At 40.0% G+C, this 21752-nt stretch overlaps 1 protein-coding gene across 1 annotated transcript in view; it reads right to left on the reverse strand.

The window, feature by feature from the left end:
• LOC122662082 (QWRF motif-containing protein 2-like) overlaps positions 1–19709 on the reverse strand; it is a 40848-nt gene extending 21139 nt beyond the window's left edge. The window contains exons 1-2 of the mRNA XM_043857640.1: positions 18029–19709; positions 1475–1594 (exon numbers count right to left, since the gene is read on the reverse strand). Coding sequence (XP_043713575.1) covers positions 1475–1594; positions 18029–19519 — 1611 coding nt within the window. The 5' untranslated portion in view covers positions 19520–19709. The remainder of the gene's footprint in view (positions 1–1474; positions 1595–18028) is intronic.
• Positions 19710–21752: the final 2043 nt, after the last annotated feature.

Genomic DNA, 21752 nt, shown 5'->3' on the forward strand with positions numbered 1-21752 from the left:
CATGATAATCAGAATGATGAGCCAAACCATTTAACAGTCCATTTATAATTAGCGGGATTTGGGCAGTTTTAAGAGAGCAAGTTCAGGTGGCCTGCTGCTGAGTATCCCAGCTGCTACAAGGAACAAGTTGACACAGGACCAATTATGAGAAACCTCCTCCCAAAAACAAAGCTAAGGTTCCTAGGGTTTAGACCACTGTTACCAAAATGTTAAACGACAGATTATATCCAATGGCTAATTGATTGAAACTTTTCATTAGATTCCTACCATACATCAGGAGGTTAACATTTTAAACACAGTGACAAATATAAGCCATATGCGCCAAGAATAAATAAATAAATAAAAAGAAATGTCCCACTTCCTCCGCATAATTCAGAAGAAAGACAATCTTATAGAAGAGCTTGGGCCAATCAAAGCATTCCTTCTATCCTTTATCCATAGAAGATTATATGATTTTCTCCACAAGCTCCTAACAAAAGAAAAAGAGCATTATAAAAGGTCCTTATCTAGTCCCATATGCTCCTGTCTGATACCTTTGACCATATCAAGTCTGTTTTGTCCGACAGCAAATCTTGGAGATAATTTAGAGAATGAGACACACATCCCAGACAAAATCTGCTGGGAAACATGAAATTTCCTTGGCAGCCAGATTGAGAAGAAAAGGCAAATCATAAATGCACACATCAATTGTCTGCAAAATGCGGCCACTCAAATTTCCGTAGGTCTCTTTTACCTTATTTAATTATTATTTTAGGCATAATTGGAGTCCAAAATCAACTTTGAGGCCCCTAGGCAGCATGCCTGTGACCAGGAAGTGGGGTGCCAAACTCAATCCTTTTTCTATTTAGATCAGGTGAAAAGTAGACCATTAAAAATTAAAAAGAAAGTCAAGATACAACCTAGATGGGGGGGATATATGTGTCTTACCTCCAACCCCTATTGGAAGAATTCAACTCTTACTCTATACACAAAAGGCTACCAAATACCCATTATTTACCTTTAAATTTCATTTTATTGATTCCTATGTTGACTCATAATACATATGACCCAAGTCATAGAAAGGGAGTAGATGATTCCAGGTAGTTAGATATGTTGAAATAGTCTCCCAGTGGCCACTTGGACCTCTGCCTGGCTGCCCTAGGCATGAAGAATGAGTCTCACTCTATTTTCATGTTCCTGCTTTCTTCAACTATTGCATACATCAACCTGTGTTCGTTAAAAAATATTTATCCATACATAGCAGTAGCACTGCAATCTAATGCCTTGATTCAATACATTTTGGGATCATGATAAAACTGATCCCGATAAAAGACACGAAAGTGGCAAAAAGGTGACAGAATGTAGTAATACAATGTGATCCTAAGGCTAAGACCAAAGGGCTAGAGTTTCCTCTGAAAAAATCTCGGAAGTACTAATGTACTATCACCTTCATGAAAAATATAACAATCAACAAGAATGAACCATTGAGTCTTACCTGTCCTTTAAGGATGGACGTTAGCTTCAAATTCTGCCTCAGCAATTGTAACTTGATCTTTTTAACTGTGACAGAATCACGCAGTTCTGAGGTAGTTACCCATGCATTATATAGATTTTTCTGGTATAAACAAGAAAAGACCAATTGGTTGAACATAACCCAGTTCCATCAATATAAAATATTTAAGAAAGAAAGAAAACACAACTCCTAACCAGATAAGCAATTGGTAAAATTTTCTTGATGCCAAAGAAGCAAACAATGTCAGTATGTAAAAAGAGTTGGGAGCAGTGAAATTGAGCTATCAAAAGATGCAAACATTTCCAGAAAAATGCAATAGCAGATATCGAAAGTTGCATAGGACACTCTAAACATCTTCAGCTAATCGCAGTATCATACAGAATCTTCTTTTTTTTCCCTTTTTTTTTTTTTTTTTTAAATAAAAGGGATACAGGAAAGCACTTTGCAAAGCTTGGGGTAAACAACCAGTATGGCCTGTGAACTATTGGATAGACCATGATGCAGTCACTGGGGGTCCTCGCTAGGCACCCAATCACCTAGGCTTCATCCATGGGGAGATACAGGAGAGGCAGCCACTCAATATGTTAAATGCAAAATACAAAAAAAAAATTTAAAAACTGATCAAATTCTGTAAAAAGAATTACTGGAAATTACCTTTCAACTGATGTAGTTTTTAACAGGAACAATCCCCATTGGTTTCTGCATCTTTAGAGTATTAAACTCATTACTTTGGGAAAGCGTTCGGAACGTCATTCAAAACGTCCAAAAACACATTGGTGTGAACAGAAGGGGAAAAAAGGGTTAGAAGTTTAGCAATACAGCAATTTACACCATTCGGACCATTGGGATTGGCGGGATGTTGAGTCGGGTGGCCGGACACGATCCTGGAATTTCCTTTTTATGGTAATTTATTTTTGAAATTACTATTTAATATTCATGATATCACTGTCCCTAGAACGTATGGGAAGCTAAATGGTAGCCCAAGCTGTTTCTGTTAACATTCCGCTTTTACCATCATTGATCCAAAAATACATGCTTCAGAGAAACATTTACTTCATACACAGGATCTTAGACATAAGAACTACAATGAAATGAAGGGAAATATCTAGAAAATGATTTCCTCAAAAACATAGTAAAAAATGTACAGCGGCAACACTCACACACCGTCCCTATCTAATGATGATGATGGTGGTGGTGGTGAAAATTTGCATCCCTCCACGAGGGGTACCACCAAGTAGAGCCAGAGCAAAGATGGAGCCCATCTAATTCACGGGCAAGTGTCAGTTTGATCATGCCACACAGAATGCTAATTACAATGCACGTGCCCCCACACATGCCACCTAAGGAGGGTGATAGCATGGAATCCATGGATATCGATGTTACGACTGACACTCTCAGAGGCCCGAGTCTGGAGAAGAGCAGTGTTCCTTGGCAATGGCATGCACCATCCTATGCCACAGAGAGCATCGGTTCTGACAAAGCTAAGTATGGCGGCTATGGTGGTTATGACTAGTATAGCTCTTCTTCATCATCACCCTCCGAGTTTGAAGGTTAGTTACACAATGGGTCATCATTTATGGAAAGCATCTTCTAATTCCCGGCCCTGCAAACCATACATGTTGATGCCGGCTCCACATCCACCATCCAGTTACTGTGGCTCTCAATCAAGTTCTTCAAGGTTCAAAGATCTATACCCTAGGTTAGGGTACTTCCAATATGTTGACTATGCCATTTATAGGGCTGTTGTGGAGGACTTCGAGCGTTTCTTCTGACATACTATAACACAGTCAACATTTGTGATATAGTCGGAGGACAACTTACTTTGGCAGCAGCAACAACATTTTGTTACCGGTCTGGATCCTGCCCGAACTCGACGTGGTACTAGGAAATCTAAGACGGGCTGAGAGGTGACTTGCTTGTATTCTTCACTCCCATATCTTTGACTCTTTGTAATGAACCATGTATAACATTTGATAATTATGAAATGATTTATAAGTTTATGTCTATTCATTCCCAGCGCATATTTTAGTTGTTTTATTTGAATTATGTCTGTTCTAGTACTAAATTTTGTGTGGAATATAGGCTATATTAGAGAATAAATATTGCACCTTCCAAATTCTTTTCTGTGATCTGATTAGAGGAAGAAGATACAACCTCAGCCACTACAGCCTTTGTATCATTATTTGGATTAGCCATTGAATTCAAAAATAACTCACCAGAAAATTTTTCACCAAAAAAATCGATCTCAACCGATATCAAGAAGTCCACTCCAGGAAGTATCGATTCAAGAGAAATCGATCTCCAAACAGCCAACAAAAAAGTCGATTTAAGAAAACCGACCTCCAAAAAGAGCCAAGCAAAAAAATCGATTCAGGCAACAAATCCCCAACAACCAAAAATCGATGTGAGAAGGACCCATAAGATCTGAAACTTACACTGCAAATAATTTGAAACCTGAATCAATGTTGAATCACCAACCACCAAAAGGAGAGACCTAGTTTTTTCATTTAATCATGAACTAGTCTCTAAAAATACCCAATACACAGCATAAGATGCTGCACCCCTTCAACCTGAACCTTGAAAAGTCGCAAATTAGGTATCCTTGAGAAACCCCAAATCCTTGATTGAGAACTGAGAAGTGAACGAGATCCTAGGATAGTAGTGTAACAATACTTGAGAACCTCGCTCTGATACCATGTAAAGAATAAAAGGAAAAAAAAAAAAGAAATGAAAAATAATGTGGCTGCAACTCTTGGGGAGTCCAGCCTATTGAATGGAACTCCCCACATTAATTCAATATCTATAAGATAACAAGGGCAACAAAAATACAACCAAAAACCCCAAAATACCCTTCTCGGTATGAGTGCTAGCACTAATACCGCTAGTGTACAAAATTTGGCGATATATCAGCGATATATCGTGAAATTTCGGTAGTTTCAACATGGCCGAGACGAAATGCAAGGGCGAAATGGAAAAAGGCAATATTTCGGTCGATATTTCGACTATTTTGTGAAATTTCGATCACATACCGATATATCGGCGAAATGCGACAAACCAATGCACGTGACCCATTAAAACATGGGTATAAAACCCATATTTCGCCAGCTAACGGTCGATATATCGACCGAGAGCTTGGCAGAACAGATTTTTGGGCTTTTTTTCTTGCTTCTCTACTCTTCCAACTTGGATTCTAAGGATCTTCATACTTGTTCTTCATCTACTTCGAAGGATCATCGCCAAAAACACGTTGGGAACACCTCCTAGCAAGATTGTGAAGGTTTTTTCACTATTCAAGGTAATTCTTTTTTCTCCAAAACAATTTTTTTTGAAAATAATATGTTCAATACATGTTGTATGGTGATGATATTAACATATGTTAGACACCGGAGGCCGATCTACAGCCTCGAGGTGTCGAAATTTTTTTTCCATATGTATTTTTTTTTTTTTCCTGGTTTTAAAAATTGATTTTCCTACAACTAAAATAGGAAATAATTAGGGGTAATATGACTTAGATGGGAATGAATTAAATATATGTTAGACACCAATGGCCGATCTACGGCTTCACAGTGTCGAATTTATTTTTCTGCCCATAAATAATTATTTTAATTTTCGGAAATTAAGAAAAATATATAAAAATTATAAATAAATAAATAAATAAGGAAAAATATGAGTTTTAAGTTTGAAAAATAATGAAAAAATATGTGAAAGTAATTTCTACATGTTTTGAAATGCATTACATATATATTATGTTTACTAGTTTTCGGTTTTGTTGTGTTAGGTCAATATTTATATATAAAAAAATTATTTTTAATTATGTGAAAAATATTAAATAGCTATACAAGTGTATTAGTAATCTAAAAGTGTCAATTGAAGTGCATCTACATTAAATTTTTAATTATTTGTTTTACTTACATTGCAGTAAACAAGTATTATTATGGCGGATCATGATAGACAACGTGCGAAGGGCAAGCAAAAGGTGGGGGAAAGTAGTCAACAGAGGGGGCAAAGGGAGCAAAGAGAACAGAGGGAACAAGAGAGACCAGCCAGCCAGCATTGGGGTGACATTGCATGGTTACATGGCAATCCAATTGATGGGGATAAGAGAAAATCCCAATGTAACTATTGTCACATGCAGTTTGGGAGGTGGGTCCAGTAGACTTAAACAACATCTGACTGGAGGATCTAAAGATGTTGTAGGTTGTCATATGGTGCCTACTCAAGTAGCTAGAGAAATTGGTGACAATTTGAGGGGAAAGAAGAAGAGGAAGGCTGACAAGCAGGTGATAAGAGACCAACTTGAGGATACAGTGAGGAGTTCAATGGGAGGGGAAGACGATACCATGATGATGATGATGATGATTATGATGAGGACATTGCAGTACCTGATGACATACAAACAGCAGAGAAGGCTAGGGATTTTAGACGGACTGTTTCAAGGAGTAGAGTTAGTTTTCAAGATGATCAGCAGAGACAAAGAATAGGGGGTAGTGGAGGAGCTGGCACATCTGGTGGTTCAGGTTCTAGATATTTCAGTCCTTTTAGAAGATCACAAAGTGTGAGGGCAGCCCCAACACCTCTATCAGTACCAGTACCACCATCAGCATCAGATCCTAAAAAGCATAAGAAGAAAGGAAGCAGTCAACCAAGAATCAAAGGAGCATGGAAGGGGATGAAGGGATTGGTTAAAGAATCAATAGCTAAGTGGATGCTATACCATACCATCCTAGCAAACACTGCACAAGGCCCCCATTATGATACCATGATGGATACCATTGCAGAGGCTGGCCCAGGATTCAAGGGCCCCACCCCATATGAGGTAATGAATGTTTATCTACCTCAACAAAAATCTGAGATTGATGAGTACATTAGGGAGATGAGGAGTATGTGGGAGACATATGGGGTGACTATAATGGCAGATTGATGGACTGGGCCTACAAGAAAGTCCATCATCAATTTCATGGTTTATTGTGATGGGAGGACAGTTTTCCTCAAATCTGTGGATGCATCCAAAGAGATAAAGGATGCGAAATACATTTACAGATTGTTAAAAGAAGTAGTTGAAAAAGATGTAGGCATTGAGAATGTTGTCCAGATTGTAACGGACAATGGAAGCAACTTCAAGCTGGCCGGTGAGAAGATGATGAACAACAGTAAGTACCAGCTCTTCTGGACTCCTTGTGTAGCCCATTGCATTGATTTAATGCAAGGATATGGGAAAGTTAAAGTTGGTGAAGACTGTGGTTGAAAGTACAAGACAAGGCACCAACTCTGTATACAACCACTCTTATGCACTCAATCTACTAAGGGAAAAATGTGGGGGTGACTTAGTTAGGCCTGGCATCACAAGATTTGCCACCAACTACATTGCCCTAAAAAGCATTGAGACAAAAAAGGCCGGGCTCAGAAGTATGTTTGCTTCTGAGGAGTGGTTTGGATGGAAGGGTTCCAAGATTGCAAGTGGGAGGGAAGCACAAGCAACCATGTCATCTGAGGACTTCTAGACAAAACTAAGCAAAGTGGTGAAAGTTTTGGAGCCAGTAGTTAAAATTCTACATATTGCTGACTCCGCTCTCAAAGGCCCAACCATGCCAGTCCTATATGCTGCAATGGACTTGATGAAAAATAGTGTCTACACTCCTCGCAGTAGCAAACACTTCTTGGATATCATCAATGCCCGCTGAGAGAATCAACTTATGCATCCACTGCATAAGGCTGGTGAGTAAATTTGTTTTATGTAACTAATTCATAGTATTATTATTTACTAATTACCTATGCATTTGACAATATCTCTATTCAGCATACTAATTGAACCATAAGTATCAATATAACAATAGGCTTGGGTTGGAAACTCAACTTATTGACGCTGTGAAACAAGTAGTGAAGAAGTTGGAGCCAGATGGTGTACTACAAGCAATTTGCAACAATGAGGTGAGTCTTACAATTCATTTGGAAACTCAACTTATTGATGCTTTCAAACAAGTAGTGAAGAAGTACTTACTAATTTTCCACATGGGTGTAGATCAAGATATTTAGGGATGCATTGGGAAGTTTTGGAACTGATGCTGCGATAGAAGGCAGAGCACGCGGTGATGCTGGTAATTCTTTTAAGTTTTAAATTACATATGTATTGAAATTTGAAAGTTGAAACAACATTTGACACATGTCTTTTTTTGTTGTAAACTTGTAATGCAGCTGAATGGTGGGTGTTGTATGGGGAATCGGCTGAGAACTTAAGAAGAATAGCAATCAAAGTCCTTGCCCAAACATGTTCCGCATCTGGCTGTGAGAGGAACTGGAGTACCTTTGCACTCATCCACTCCAAGAGGCACAACAGATTGGGGTCTGAACGTCTATCTGACATTGTGTATGTGCACTACAACTTGAGGCTGAAACTGCAACACATACGCATAGGACATGAGGGACAAAGGGGCACTATTGACCTCACCGACATCTTTCAAGTTGACTCAGACGATGAGGACCCTATTGTGGATTGGGTGAGGGATAGAGGTGAGCCAGTGTTGGATCAGGAGGGAGGTAGGCCTGACCCCGTGATAGCTTCCGAGATTGGTGCTGATGTGGATGATTATATTGGTGATGAGGATCAGATACATGCACGGGAAGCCTCACCCATACCATCCCAGCCCACTGGTGGCAATGGTGCTGATGATGAAGACTGGTCTAAGTCCTCAGATGATGATGATGGTGGTGATGGTGGTGGTGGTGGTGGTGGTGGTGGTGGTGGCAGTGGTGGTGGTGGTGAAGATTTTGACGGCATGCGAGAGCGTTATGTGGTAAGCGAGGATACGGTGCCTGTAGAGCCAATTTGATTTACTGGAGAGACACAATTTGATCATGCCACACAAGATACGGACCATGGAGCACGTGCCCCCGCACCCCCACCCTCAGGACGCCCCCTACAACCATACAGTAGGAAGCGTAGGGGTCGACAAACACAGTTGCAATCTGATTACATGGACATTGATGACCTATCTAGCTCTATTGGCCGTTTGAGTATGGGTGATAGGGAGGGAGGACCGACTGGGCATTGGCGTGCCCCATCTTTTGACGCACATACCACTCCCTTGTCATCGGATTATAGTGCATCACAACCTTACGGTGGATATGGATATGGATCATATGGCCAGTTTAGTGGGGTAGGGGACTATGACTCCCAGTCCCAAGGACATACTAGATCATCTTTTGTAGATGACATCTTTGTATATCCTGGCGGGCCTAGCTTCCAACCTCACCAGCCATACATGCAGCCAGAGCCAACGCCTCTTCCGCCGGCGCCGACATCATATCACACTGGATCATCTTCTTCACAGACTGGATCGATTGATAACCCTAGCATATATCCTAGGATAGGTTACCTACAGTATATTTATGACTCCATTTACATGACACTTGTGGATGACTACACTCGTTTCTTCTCCGATTCTATACCGTGGTCCACATATGTCCTTCAAACAGAGAACAATAGACATCGATTGCAGTGGGCCATGAGTGGGGTTGATCCAGGGAGGCACCACAACTATTATTAGCACTTGTAAGTTGCAAGTTGTAAGTTGTGAATTGTGATTTCACTGATTTGTGAACTAAATCTGTTGTGAGTTTGTGACTTTGACACTTTGTGTATTGCACTATTGCCTAGGGGCATTTGATCTATTGAGTATTGACTATTAAGTTATTGACTATTATGGAGTTTATGAGAATATGATTTAAGAATTATGTCTTATGAGTTTTAATTAGTTTGTTTAAATTTCTTTTGTCTTTGACTGCCTAATCAATGTGTATTTAACTATTTATACATTAGGGTCAGCGACCGTATACTATCAATCAAGGGTGCAAGCCCAAAACACCATTTTGAATTCATTTTTTTGCAATTTTATTGTTTAAATGTGTTTATTTAGCTTAAATAAGGGTCTCCATGAAGTATCAGGCCTAGATATGACCAAATACCCACCGAAATGACCCCCCGAAATATTGCAGAAAAAATGCAATATTTCGGCCATATTTCGCGAAATTTCGGATATTTCGGGTATCTCGGGCCTCCCGAGATACCGATATATCACGAGATATTATACCATGACCGCGACTACATGTCTCATAACACTGTTCAAGGAATTACTTTCCTTGTTTAATTGTAATTCATTGTTTATTATATAATAGCGGTAGAGGGGGGGACTACTAGAGAAACGATTCTGCAGTTCTCTAGCAGTCTCAACTCCTTCCTCATCCTCTTCTTTCGGTTACTAGTATCTAGTCTTTAAAATTGTTGCATGGTATCATAGCTCTAAGAACTAGTAATCAATCGCTTTCACATGCTGGTTTGATAGTCCATTCAAGAGCTGATCTCTAAACCTATTGACACTCCTATGGATCCAAATAAGAAGTTTGAAAGTTGAAACCAGTGATGGTGAAGACTTTGAAGATAAACACCAGTATAGGAGACTAGTAGGGAAGCTTAAATTCCTAACTGTCACTAGACCGGACATATCCTTTGTTATTGGCATCATTAGTCCATTCATGCCATCACCAAAAAAGGTTCACTGGAACGCGGCTTGTCATGTCTTAAAGTATCTAAAGGGGGCTCCAGCCTCCAGGGAAGGGGTTCATTTATCATCCTCATCAGAGTATTGATCTGGTAGGATTTTATGATTATGACTAGGCTGGTGTTGATAATGATAGAGGATCAACCACAGTTGCACATTTGTTGGTGGTAATCTAGTCACTTGGAGAAGCAAGAAGCAAACAATTATGACAAGGTCCAGTGTTGAGGCTAAGTATCGAGCTATGGCTTATACGGCAGCCGAGTTGACGTGGTTGAAGTCATTACTCCAAAAGTTGGGTATTTTGGTCTCTCAACCCATGAAGATGTTTTGTGATAAGCAAGCAACTATCTACATTGCCAGCAATCCAGTGTTTCATGAGAGCAAGGTACTAAAACTCGGGTCTCGGTACCAACTCGACTCTTAGAAAAACCGAGACGAGTCGAGATCTCGCCGAGTTGGTGCATTTTTTTTTTCCAACTCAAAGCCTCAACTTTGGGTCAACCCGAGATCCGGTGAGATCTCGCAGAGATATGTCGAGTTTTGGCAAGTTAGGTAAGGTATTTAAGTGGTAGGTGGGTTAAAAAAAGGGTCGAAACCGAGATCCAAACCGAGATCCGAGATCTCGCCGAGATATTGCACTTTTGAGACTCGCAGGCAGTCTCATCTCGGCTTTTCCAAAAACCGAGAAACTCGGCGAGATCTCGCGAGTTCTCGATCTATGCATGAGAGAACCAAGCACATTGAGGTTGATTGTCATTTTGTGAGAAATGTTATCATGAAGAACCTAATGGTTACTCCGTTTATCTCCTTTGCTGATCAACTTGGTGATGTGTTCACCAAGCCTCAGTTTGGTCCTGCTTTTCGGAAAGGTTATTCCAAGTTTGGCATGGGTGACCTGTATGCTCCAACTTGAGGGGGAGTGTCCCCATCGTGTCTTGATATTATTTCCTAGCTTTGGTTTATCCTTTTTCTTAATTAGGCCATATCTCTATTTCCTAATTAGACTAAACTTCTTTTTCTTGCTGTACAAGGAAATACTTTCCTTGTTTAATTTTAATTCATTGTTTATTATATAATAGCGGTAGAGGGGGACTGCGAGCGTAACAATTCTACAGTTCTCTAGGAGTCTCTACTCCTTGCTTATCCTCCTTTTCGGTTACTGATATCTAGCCTTTGAAATTGATACAACAGAACTATACAATTATGAAATTACATAATAACACCAAAGCTCCCAATGGAAAAATATACTAGAAACCTGAAATGCGTAAGACTTTAGATAATGGACTTGTAGCAGTATCAGATTTATGTTGGATGCAAGTCCAAATAAAGGGACATAGCCAATTCCAAGTACATAATATAAAATATCTGTCCAGATATGGAGGGTCCAACACATATCCCACACCCATCCCATGTTCTGTTTTGTCCAACATGGCTGCTCTGGATAAAATGAAGGATTCATTGATGCGGATACAGGGTTCCGAAACCCGATGTGGATCGCTTAGGGGCCCACCCAATTAAAGAATCATTCAAATTCAAAGTTGAATGACAAAACAGTAAATAATCTCAAGTTTTAAGGATGGCAATCTTGTAATTAAGCAGAATCTAAGAAAGGACATAAAAGGGTTTTGATTTAATGACCAAGGGTAAACTTGGAGGGATGTGCACAGTATGGGCAAAGGGGAATAAAAGAAGAGAAGGATACCTTTGGAAAAAGACAAAAATAAGGGTTTGTACCCACGATCAGATTATAGTTGTCTTCAACCTTATGACTTCAGCCTGGGACAGAAGTCAAGGAAAACAGCGCAGTACGAAGGAGATAACTCCTTCAACTCTTCTTGGTCCAGTCTAAATCTTTAGGTGAAGCATCGCCACACCATGTTCTATCAATTCCAGCAAGAACTAATCGCAGAAATCAACTAAACAAGGAGTATTTAATCCCTGGAATCACATCTGGCGACTTCTTAGTTGCAGGTTTTCTTCAAAGGTTTGAATCTCAGGGCAAGAAAAGCTTTTGGGTATGAATCTCTCAAGTAAGGATCACCCTAGGGTGGTGATTCAATGCTCCAAAACCCAAGCCCAATCGACTCTCTCTCAAAGGGTTCAAAACAATTATTGAGGGTTGCAGTCACCGCCCAACAGCGAGAACATTGATGGCAAAAGAAGATGAAAATAACCAGGGAAGAAAAGAAAGGAAATGGAGGAGATCCACCTTACTACGTGAGGGACTGTCGGTTTCTAACACAGATGTGAACCAGAAACTGAAATTGGGAAGAAGAAAGGAGAAGAAGATGGTATAGAGTACCTGATATGAGAAAGAGAGATAGAATCAGGGGAGAGTAGAAAGGAATCGCACTGGAAGGGGAAAAGGCTACATGGCCTCCATTGGCTCCACAAATGTGAGTACTCCAACTCAAATAATTTAATTCCTCAAATCTCAAATCTGAGTTTACTCAACCGTATTACATGTACATAAAGAAAACTCCATTACATCAAAATAGAAACCTAACAAAAATGTAAAACAAATGAAAAACCTAACTGAAATAGAAACTAAATAACCCCAAGCAAAATCCCCTACGTATCTACTCAACTTCCTAAAATAAAGAGAATAAAATAAATTAAATATTGCATGTTAATCCCAAATAATCTCTAATGGATCCAACATCTAATTGCGTCAACTCTCCCAGTCTTAAAAGAACTCGACTCCGTCAAGTTAGGTCGCGAACCCAAGATGCGTTTGTAACTATTTCGACATTGAGGTGAAACATATCCCGAGGTAGACGATCGAACTGCAACTCCATGAGTAGGGAGGAGAGAGATCCATAACTGGAGGAGGAGAAATTGTTGTCGTCACAGCATATCCTTCAATGCATGAGGCAACGTTAGAAACATATGCCCTCCTTCCTTTACTTTGATGGTGTTACCTGCACTATCGTAGAGAATACCAGCATGTCGTTGCCAAGGTCGCCCAAAAAGAATGTTGCAATGCGCCAATGAGGTGGCTAGGCAACGCACTTGGTACTGTAATAGCCCAAATTGCAAGTGTACTCGAACTATTGCAGTGGCTCTTATCGAGTTGTAGGTCCAAAACCTCGCACATGAATTTTCTTGAAAAGATGCTTCTATGGAAGGATATGTGCTCGAACAAAATCAACAGAGATGAAATTGGCTTCTGCCCGGTATCAACAACTGTATAAACATTTGTAGAACCGGCACCGTACAGAAGAATACCCTTTTGTCTTAAGAGGGGAGCTTCATCAACTAGTCCATTTGAGAATGATACAAGACTAGCGGAGTAAGCTTCAACTTCATCAACATCATCATTAGGATCATCATCCTTTAAAGGATAAGGGTATAAATTTTCATCATCGTCATCCTTCTCTATTGATTGTTTCTTTGCTACATTTATGTGGCAAGACTTATTGGGACATTTATTGCCATAATGACCCTTTTCGCCACAATTGCGGCACACAATGTTCTTCAACCAATCATTGCCTCTGTTAAATTTCGGCTTTTTTTCTTCCACTCTACAGCATTCAGGCTTCTTTTCTTCAATGGTAGTGGAGGACTATAAGCTGAAGGAATCTTCAGCATATTCTTTAGATAAGTATACTTTTCTTCAACTGTCTTAGCATAAGCTGCAACCACATCAACGGACCTGAAATCAGTGTTAGCCAAATCTAATCGAATCTTAGTATTTAGGCCGCTGATATATCTCATAACCCGTTGTTGGTCTATCTCCTGAAGTCGGCACTCGAAGATAATTTATGGAACTCTAGCGTAGGCATCCACATCCTTATTGCATTGCTGAAAATTGAGCAGTTTGTGAAACAATGCCTTCTCATAAATAGGAAGAACGAATTTCTCGCTCAGAATCTGCTTCATGACCTCATAATTAATAATGGGTCCAAGTCACCTGATAAGCCTTGAGTGTAGTACATCATCCCACCATGAACATGCATACCCAATAAATTTGGTGAGGATGAGTTCACATTTTTTCTTGTCGGGAAAGGATTTATAAGCGAAGATCCTTTCAACCTTGGTAAGCCAATCAAGAAATTCCTCTGGCCCCTTTTCACCACTGAACTCTGGAACCTCAAGTTTGATGCCATAGTTCCTATCAGAAAATTTCCGTGTGCTGTCCTGGAGTATAACTGGATCATGTTGATGCCTTTGAGGTGTATCTTTGATCCGTAAGGTATGAAACTGAGGAGGTGGTGTAAACGTTCCTATTTCAACTTGTTTTCAGGTTCTCTTCATAAAAGCAAGAATCTCAGCTAGGGTGCTCTGAGTCTCTTCCATGAACTTGTCGTACTCTGCCTCACTCTTTTGTTGATTCTCAACCAATTCCCGATATAAGTTGTGCAACTCGGTGTTGACAACGTGACCACCTGTCATAGTTAGTGATTGCCAGAAATTCGGCTTTGATACCAATTTGATGTGGATCCAGGGTTCCAAAACCCAACTTGGATCACTTGAGGGGCACCCAAGTAAAGAATCACTCAAATTCAAAGTTGAATGGCAAAACAGTAAAATAATCTCAAGTTTTAAGGATGGAAAAGTTGTAATTCAGCAAAATCTAAAAGGATCAAAAGGAATAAAAGAAAGGGCTTAAAAGGGTTTTGATTTAATGACTAAGGGTAAACTTGGAGGGATGTGTAAAGTATGGACAAAGGGGAATTAAAGACAAAGAGAAGGGTATCTTTGGAAAAAGACAAAAATAAGGGTTTGTAATAACCCACGATCAGAATGGTTGTCTTCAACTCTTCTCCGTCCAGTCTAAATCTTCAAGGGAAGCATCGCCACACCATGTTCTACCGATTCCAGCAAGAACTAATAGCAGAAATCAACTAAACAAGGAGTATTTAATCCCTGGAATCAGATCTAGCGACTTCTTAGTTGCAAGTAATCTTCAAAGGTTCGAATCTCAAGGCAAGGAAAGCTTTTGGGTGCGAACCTCTCAGGTAAGGATCGCCCTAGGGTGGTGATTCAATGCTCCAAAACTCAAGCCCAATTGCTATCTCTCAAAAGGTTCAAAACAATTCTATTGAGGGTTGCAGCCACCGCCAAACAGAGAGAACATCAATGGCAAAAGAAGATGAAAATAACCAGGGAAGAAAAAGATAGGAGATGGAGGAGATCCCACTTACTGCGTGAGGGAGTGTCGCTATATGCTAACACAGATGTGAACCAGAAACTGAAATTGAGAAGATAGTATAAAGTACCTGATACGAGAAAGAGAGAGATAGAATCAGGGGAGAGGAGAGAGGAACCGCAAGGGAAGGGGAAAAGGCTACATGGCCTCCATTGGCTCCACAAACATGAGAACTCCAACTCAAATAATTTAATTTTTCAAATCTCAAATCTGAGTTATACTCTACCGTATTACAGGAATATTAAAAAAAAAAAAAAAGGGGAAATTTCACGTACCTCCCCTGAGGTTTGCCTTAATTAACGAAAAAAACCCAGTCCGTTAACTGGTTACTGAAAACGTTAAAATTGTGTTTTAGTTGACCAAATTGCTCTCATCTTCCCCAAATCGTTTAGGGTTTGAAAAACCCTACAACTCATCTTCTCCAAATCAATAAGTTTCCAGAAAAAAACTGCTCTCACTTTCATAAACAAGAAGCTTCGAGTTCTCACTTGAGATACAGAACAACAACTTCGCTAGCATGTCGAAATGTTTCCAATATCTGAACCTCTGCTTCAAATTCCTTCTCATGCTTCTTATCTGATCTTTCGCAATTCCAAATCTTCTTAACGGCAACGGCTTCGCTAGAGTGATTGAGAGGTACATTATAAACTTTCGCCGACCCATCACTGCCAATCAGTGGATCCACCAAGCCTTCTCTTGCTTTTAGTAGGAAATAATTAAGTATAGGGGCTGGCAAAAATTGTCTTCAAATCATTAACTAAGCGTGTAGCTGTTTTGGGTACTAAGGGTGCACCAATTCTATTTTCCGACTTTTGTTCATTGAGTTTTGAGGATGCCCAAAATCTGAAACCAAGCGGCTTCAGATCATCTTCAACGCTGCAATGAGTTTTAATCATCTTTAGATCAGGTTTGCTTTTGTTACCGATTTTTCTTTTAATCGCAAAAGCCCAACTCGATTCTTCTATCGTTTTTCATGTTTTGACAGTTAATTTGAATTCATATTTGGATTAAGATTTAATTTTAATTAAATTTCCGTTGTTCACAGTATAGTTTCCAGGTTTGCACTCCAGTTTGGTTCACTTTGCTAGGTATCCAAGTTTATTATTTTTTGGTTAAATGTTGAAAGAAAGCTGCCAAATTCGGGTATGTAATTGTCGCTCCCTGATTGGGGTTTGGGTTTTTCATCGAAGAGTCCTGTAATGGTAAGATACATTTGAAATTTATTTTTTTTCAAACCCTAAACGATTTGGGGAAGATGAGGGCATTTTGGTCAATTAAAACACAATTTTAATGTTTTCAGTCACCAGTTAATGGACTGGGTTTCTTTTGTTAATTAAGGCAAACCTCAGGGGAGGTACGTGAATTTTCCCCAAAAAAAAACTCCATTACATCAAAATAGAAACCTAACAAAAATGGAAACCAATTGAAGAAACTAACAGAAATGGAAACTACATAACCCCAAGCAAAATCCCCTACATATCAACTCAACTTCCTAAACTAAAGAGAATAAATAAACTAAATATTGAATGCTAATCCCAAATAATCCCTAATGAATCCAACATCTAACTGCGTCATTCATGTATCAGCAAAGTGCAACTGGAAATTGTTCTTAAGACGCATTCCAATTCCTGAAGGCATAAGCTACAGTTGCCAGTCTAACATAATTCCTCCAACATCTTAAAACATTTTTAAATTTAAAATAAAATTCTCATCCATTCAATTTTACACCTTGCTTAAGGATTCATTCAGACCATTTTAAGTCATCATTGTCAGCTAGGATGACATCCAAGCTGTACCTGGACATTTTGCCAACTCTCCAGGCCTAACATGCACGCGACATTATGCCACAAGTCCACAACCATATGCCAAAATAGGGCGTACCCAATGTAAGAGGCTCTCGCCACTGCAGGGTCTGGGGAGGGTCATAATGTATGCAGCCTTACCCCTGCTTTCGCAAAGAGGCTGTTTCCAGACTCGAACCTGTGACCACATGGTCACAACGGAGCAACCTCACTGTTGCACCAATGTACGCAGCCTTAACCCTGCTTTTTTTTTTTTAATTTATTATTGAAAAGAGTTATACTAATTGATTTTTACAGTTACTTTGCCAAACTGTACATGTACTGTAAGAGATTCACATACTGTGTTGTACAATTCATGGGATTTATTAGTTTGCTATTCTGGTTTCAAAAATAAAACAGTTCAAACACTTGTTTTGTCATAGTTAAATGCACATTAGATTTATAGCAAACTTAAGAAGCCCAATATGATCTAATTAACCAGTTTCCAGTTGTCCAACAGACCATAATAAAAGGGGAGTATGGTCTCAGGAAGTCTTACAGCTTTGACATCCCTAGCCTCTCCTAGCAAACTATTGACTGCCACTCTAAAGAGTTTAGACCTCCTCTATTGCCCTGTTTATTTCTTCATGAAGCAAAAAGCATAGTAATTACTCTCACTCAGGGAAATGAAGTAAGATGGTCCCACAAGACCTCATGTCCACAAATAAGCTTTCAATTATTTCACCCAAGACCACTTCAAAAAATTGTAGCACAATCAAAGACTCATTACATCAGGCTACTCAATCCAGAGAAAGCATAATTGGGCTTGATTTTACCATGTGCATGAACATCTGGGGCAAGAAGAAGAAAGTAAGTTGAAGAAAAAAGAAGTCAAGTCTCAAGAACCGGCATGCAAATGCAACAATTCAACAACAGATCAGCCATATATGCATTTCACCTTCAAAAATATATACATACATGCACTTGCACACAGCTAAAAGCTAAATTGCAGAGCACAACAAGAAATCTAGATTCAAAAAAGCCATACCTCTGCTGTCAATCTTTGCAACAACAAAGAAGCATCTGCTCTCGCATTTACAAAACGCCACTGCAAGTGCCGGTTATAGAGAAGCCTCAACAGGTGCGCATCAACAATTCGGTTTTCCCCCAGCTTCCCTCTCCGGACGTCAGCAGCAAAACTGAGAATGGAAGGCATGTTTCCTGAATTACTCAAGGAGCTTGCCGCGGCCACCGCATTCCTTGTCCGAGATGGACTGGGCATGCCCCTCGAGGGAGAAGAAGTCGAAGATGTCATAAACTTACTTGGGGATGCAGGTCGGGAGGAACCTCGGATAGGCGATGACAGTGCCCTGCCACTCCCAGTTGAGACTGTTCGTGGAGACGATATTGGACTCTCAGTTAATGACTTCTTGGATGAAATGAGCTTGTGTGTGGCAGCAGCTGCTGTCCTTGAACCAGTGCTCGAGGACAATGGAGAACCTGGGTCTTGCAGACGCCGCAACCGGCTGCTGGTCTCCTGCCAAAACCTTGCGGGGACACTGAGGCCACGAGCCCCGCTTCTCCCCCTAGAAACACCACTGCATTCCTGTACACTCGAAGTGCTACCTGAGGAGACACTCTCTGTATCGGACGCAGTGAGATCGGCAGGCACCGCAAAGCCATTAGAATAATCGGCATCCAGTGCACGCTGAACCGACTTCACCAAGTCCATATTGCCTGAACCCTGATGCAATCTTCCATCGAACGACGCTCTTCGACCCTCCTCAATCATCGACTTCTGTAGCGCCCTTCCCACTGCCCCAGATCCAATCAATTTCTTCTTCTCAGCGGTACAATCCATACTTCTAGTAAGAGGATCCACTTGCCGGGTTCTTGCGGGCCAACGTTGCTGATCGACAGGCTTAGAATTCTCCGTTTGATCTCCACCTCTGCCACCATCGACCTTGCTTCTCAATGGCGTGGCTGTCTTCCTCCGCTCCGGTGTACCCTTCCTTGCATTGGTCAAATTCGGCGAGGGTACCGCCTTCGTCTTGCTAATAGGAAGCGAGAAGGACTCCCCTTGAAAAGAAACCGATAAGCTCCGCGTCGAAGTGAAAAGAATCTTGGAAGCCACCGATACTTCAGTGGCATTGCCCATTCTTGATTCGGGCAGCCGCGTAGTTGGTCGAGCAGTCGCGGGTCTTCTCCGCTCCACCGACTGCGACCGTTTGATCATCGAATGAACCGTCGCCGGTAACGGAGTGTTTGCAGAAGTCGAAGAGGTCGGCCTCGAAACAAGAGGAGTTGGGCATCGCCTGGAAGAAGAGGAAGAAGTTGTTGAAGTTGAGGTCGAAGTCGAAGGGGAAAGGTACCTGGAAGTAATTTCTCTCCATTTGGGTCTCCGGGGACCAACAACACCATTGTCTCTCTCGGAAGGCAGCAGAGGAGACCTTGTTGGGTTCAGAGTACTCTCTACCTGCTGTGACGACGTTTTGGGTTTAACAGTAGAAGCAGTAGAAGAAATGGTACCCACCATCATCAAATGGAATGAAAAAATTCCTCAGTCCTCACATCTCCTCTCCCATGGACAAAATTACTCCCAAACCCTACTCCTCTCCCTCTCTTCCCCCATCGATCACTTCAAAGAACCCCAGAAAGAAAGGGAACTAAGAAAACACAGAACAGGAAAACCCAGAAAGCAGTTCTGGAAAACTCAACATTTGTTTCAGTAGAAAGAAGAAAAGAAGGAAAGAAATCTCTCTGGGGTTTGGTTCTTTCTAATAATATAGGGAGAAAATAATCAAATTTAAGACCTGACTTTAAGTGAGATTTGATGAAAACGTTTTCTCTCTGAGAGGTATAATCAGAAAGAGATGATGGCAGTTACGCTTTCCGGTGAGAATCTACGGCGGAAAGGGGGCGAAGCGAGAGCGAGAGTCCTTTGGGCGCACGCTTGGGAGCATAACTGTCGTTCCAAATTTGTTATTAATGCGTAAACTGCATGCTTAAGAACGGATTTTCTAATAAAAAAAAGATTCCAATCCAAGGCTATCACGTTGTTATGGGTTCTTAAGATCTTCTCCATTATTATTAAATATTTAATTTTAAATGTGATTCGCTAATCGTTGAAACTGGAGAGTCATGGGTTTTTTTTTTTTGGGTTTTTTGGGTAAATGAGAGTTATGGGCCTTACTGAAGTTGGATTATAATAGGTTCATCTATCCAAACCCAACACTTACTCCAATCCAACTGCCAAAAAAATGTAAAGTCATTATTACATGGTTAAGGACTTGAATCGAGTTTTTCATCCCTAATGGTAAAGAGAGAATCTCTTAATCCACATGTTCTGCTTATTGGATGGATTCTTAGAACAGTACCAAGATATTTCTGGCTTCATACATCAATGACGAAGAGAATAATGACACCCAATAGCTAGATTCACAGGGAAGAAAAACTTTCTTCGAGCAATCTTGTTTTCTTTTTGTAGCATTGATGACACTAGGAGATGGGCGTCGGAGTATTATGCTGTTTTTGTTGTTTAAACACTAGAATTGGTAATTTTGGCCTACTCATTATTATACCTAGAATTGAAGAAAGGAGTGACTTATTATAAAGTCACAAGCGAAAATCGATTCTCAAGAGCCAAAGAATGGAAGTAATGAATTTATAGTCCAAAAGAAAGAACGTTAAAGCTTATAGGTTCCTATCTAAATCTATCATGCAGAGATACTTAAATTGGATCAATGATCGCTTTGTAAGTTTTTTCGTAGATTTACTGTACGGATAAATACACCCTAGCAAGCAAGAAGCCAGATGCACCCAAAATGAAAATAACGACAAGAAAAAACGTTTCCTTAGACCATAATTTATTCCTAAAAAAAAAGAAGAGGAAAACTAATAATTTGACAAAGATGACAAGAAAAAGAAAATGAGAGTTCATCCGAACTGAAATAATTAAATTTTAAAAAAAAAAATTAATTGAAATACCATTGATTAAGAAAGGCAAACAACAAAATTAAGGATCAATAATGACGTAAAAGTAAAAAAAAAGGGTAGAAGCTGGCTTATGGATGTAAAAGGGTACTTCCCTTTATAGTTTTAATAATTTCATTTCTAAAACCATGAGTAGTTGACAGTTCACAATTGATAATGCTCAAAATCTGTAAACTTTTTCTTCCTTTCACTTTCTCTCTATGAGAGAAAACCTCAAAACTACTCATACATGTTATACTATTCAAGCATCATACTTTCAATTAATTGGTTATCAAATACTTAAAATACTTGTCAAAGATAAAAGTCAACTAATACTGAATGCATTGCATACGTTAGTCAACTAATACGTCTTCTTTTTTGTCTACCTATTTAACATGCCCCATGGCATTCACCCCCTAAAAAAAATTTGGCTCTTGAGACTTTGAGTACAACTAGTGGAGAATGGGAGGGGGGAAGGGTGCCTTAAGTCAAAGGCGAAGATAGAAGAGTCGAACTGGTGACCTTGTGGGAAGCTGCACTCAACTAGCAAGGTACCAATCAATTGTGCTAGCAGTTGTCTTCCAATTAATACTTTGGTCAACAAATTGGAATCCATGATTGATACCACATCAGTACATCATAAAAAAAACTGCTTCTATTAACTACAAATTAGTATGAATTGACTGTTGCAGAGATTGCATATATATCTTAGTGATGAAGCAACTGGATTCCTCTCTCTATATGTGGTGTATATGGTGTATGATAAATGGTATAGAACCAGTTTTAGTATGGTTAAAGGG

This window comes from Telopea speciosissima, chromosome 5 (genome assembly GCF_018873765.1).
Source record: "Telopea speciosissima isolate NSW1024214 ecotype Mountain lineage chromosome 5, Tspe_v1, whole genome shotgun sequence".
Classification (NCBI taxonomy): Eukaryota; Viridiplantae; Streptophyta; class Magnoliopsida; order Proteales; family Proteaceae; genus Telopea; species Telopea speciosissima.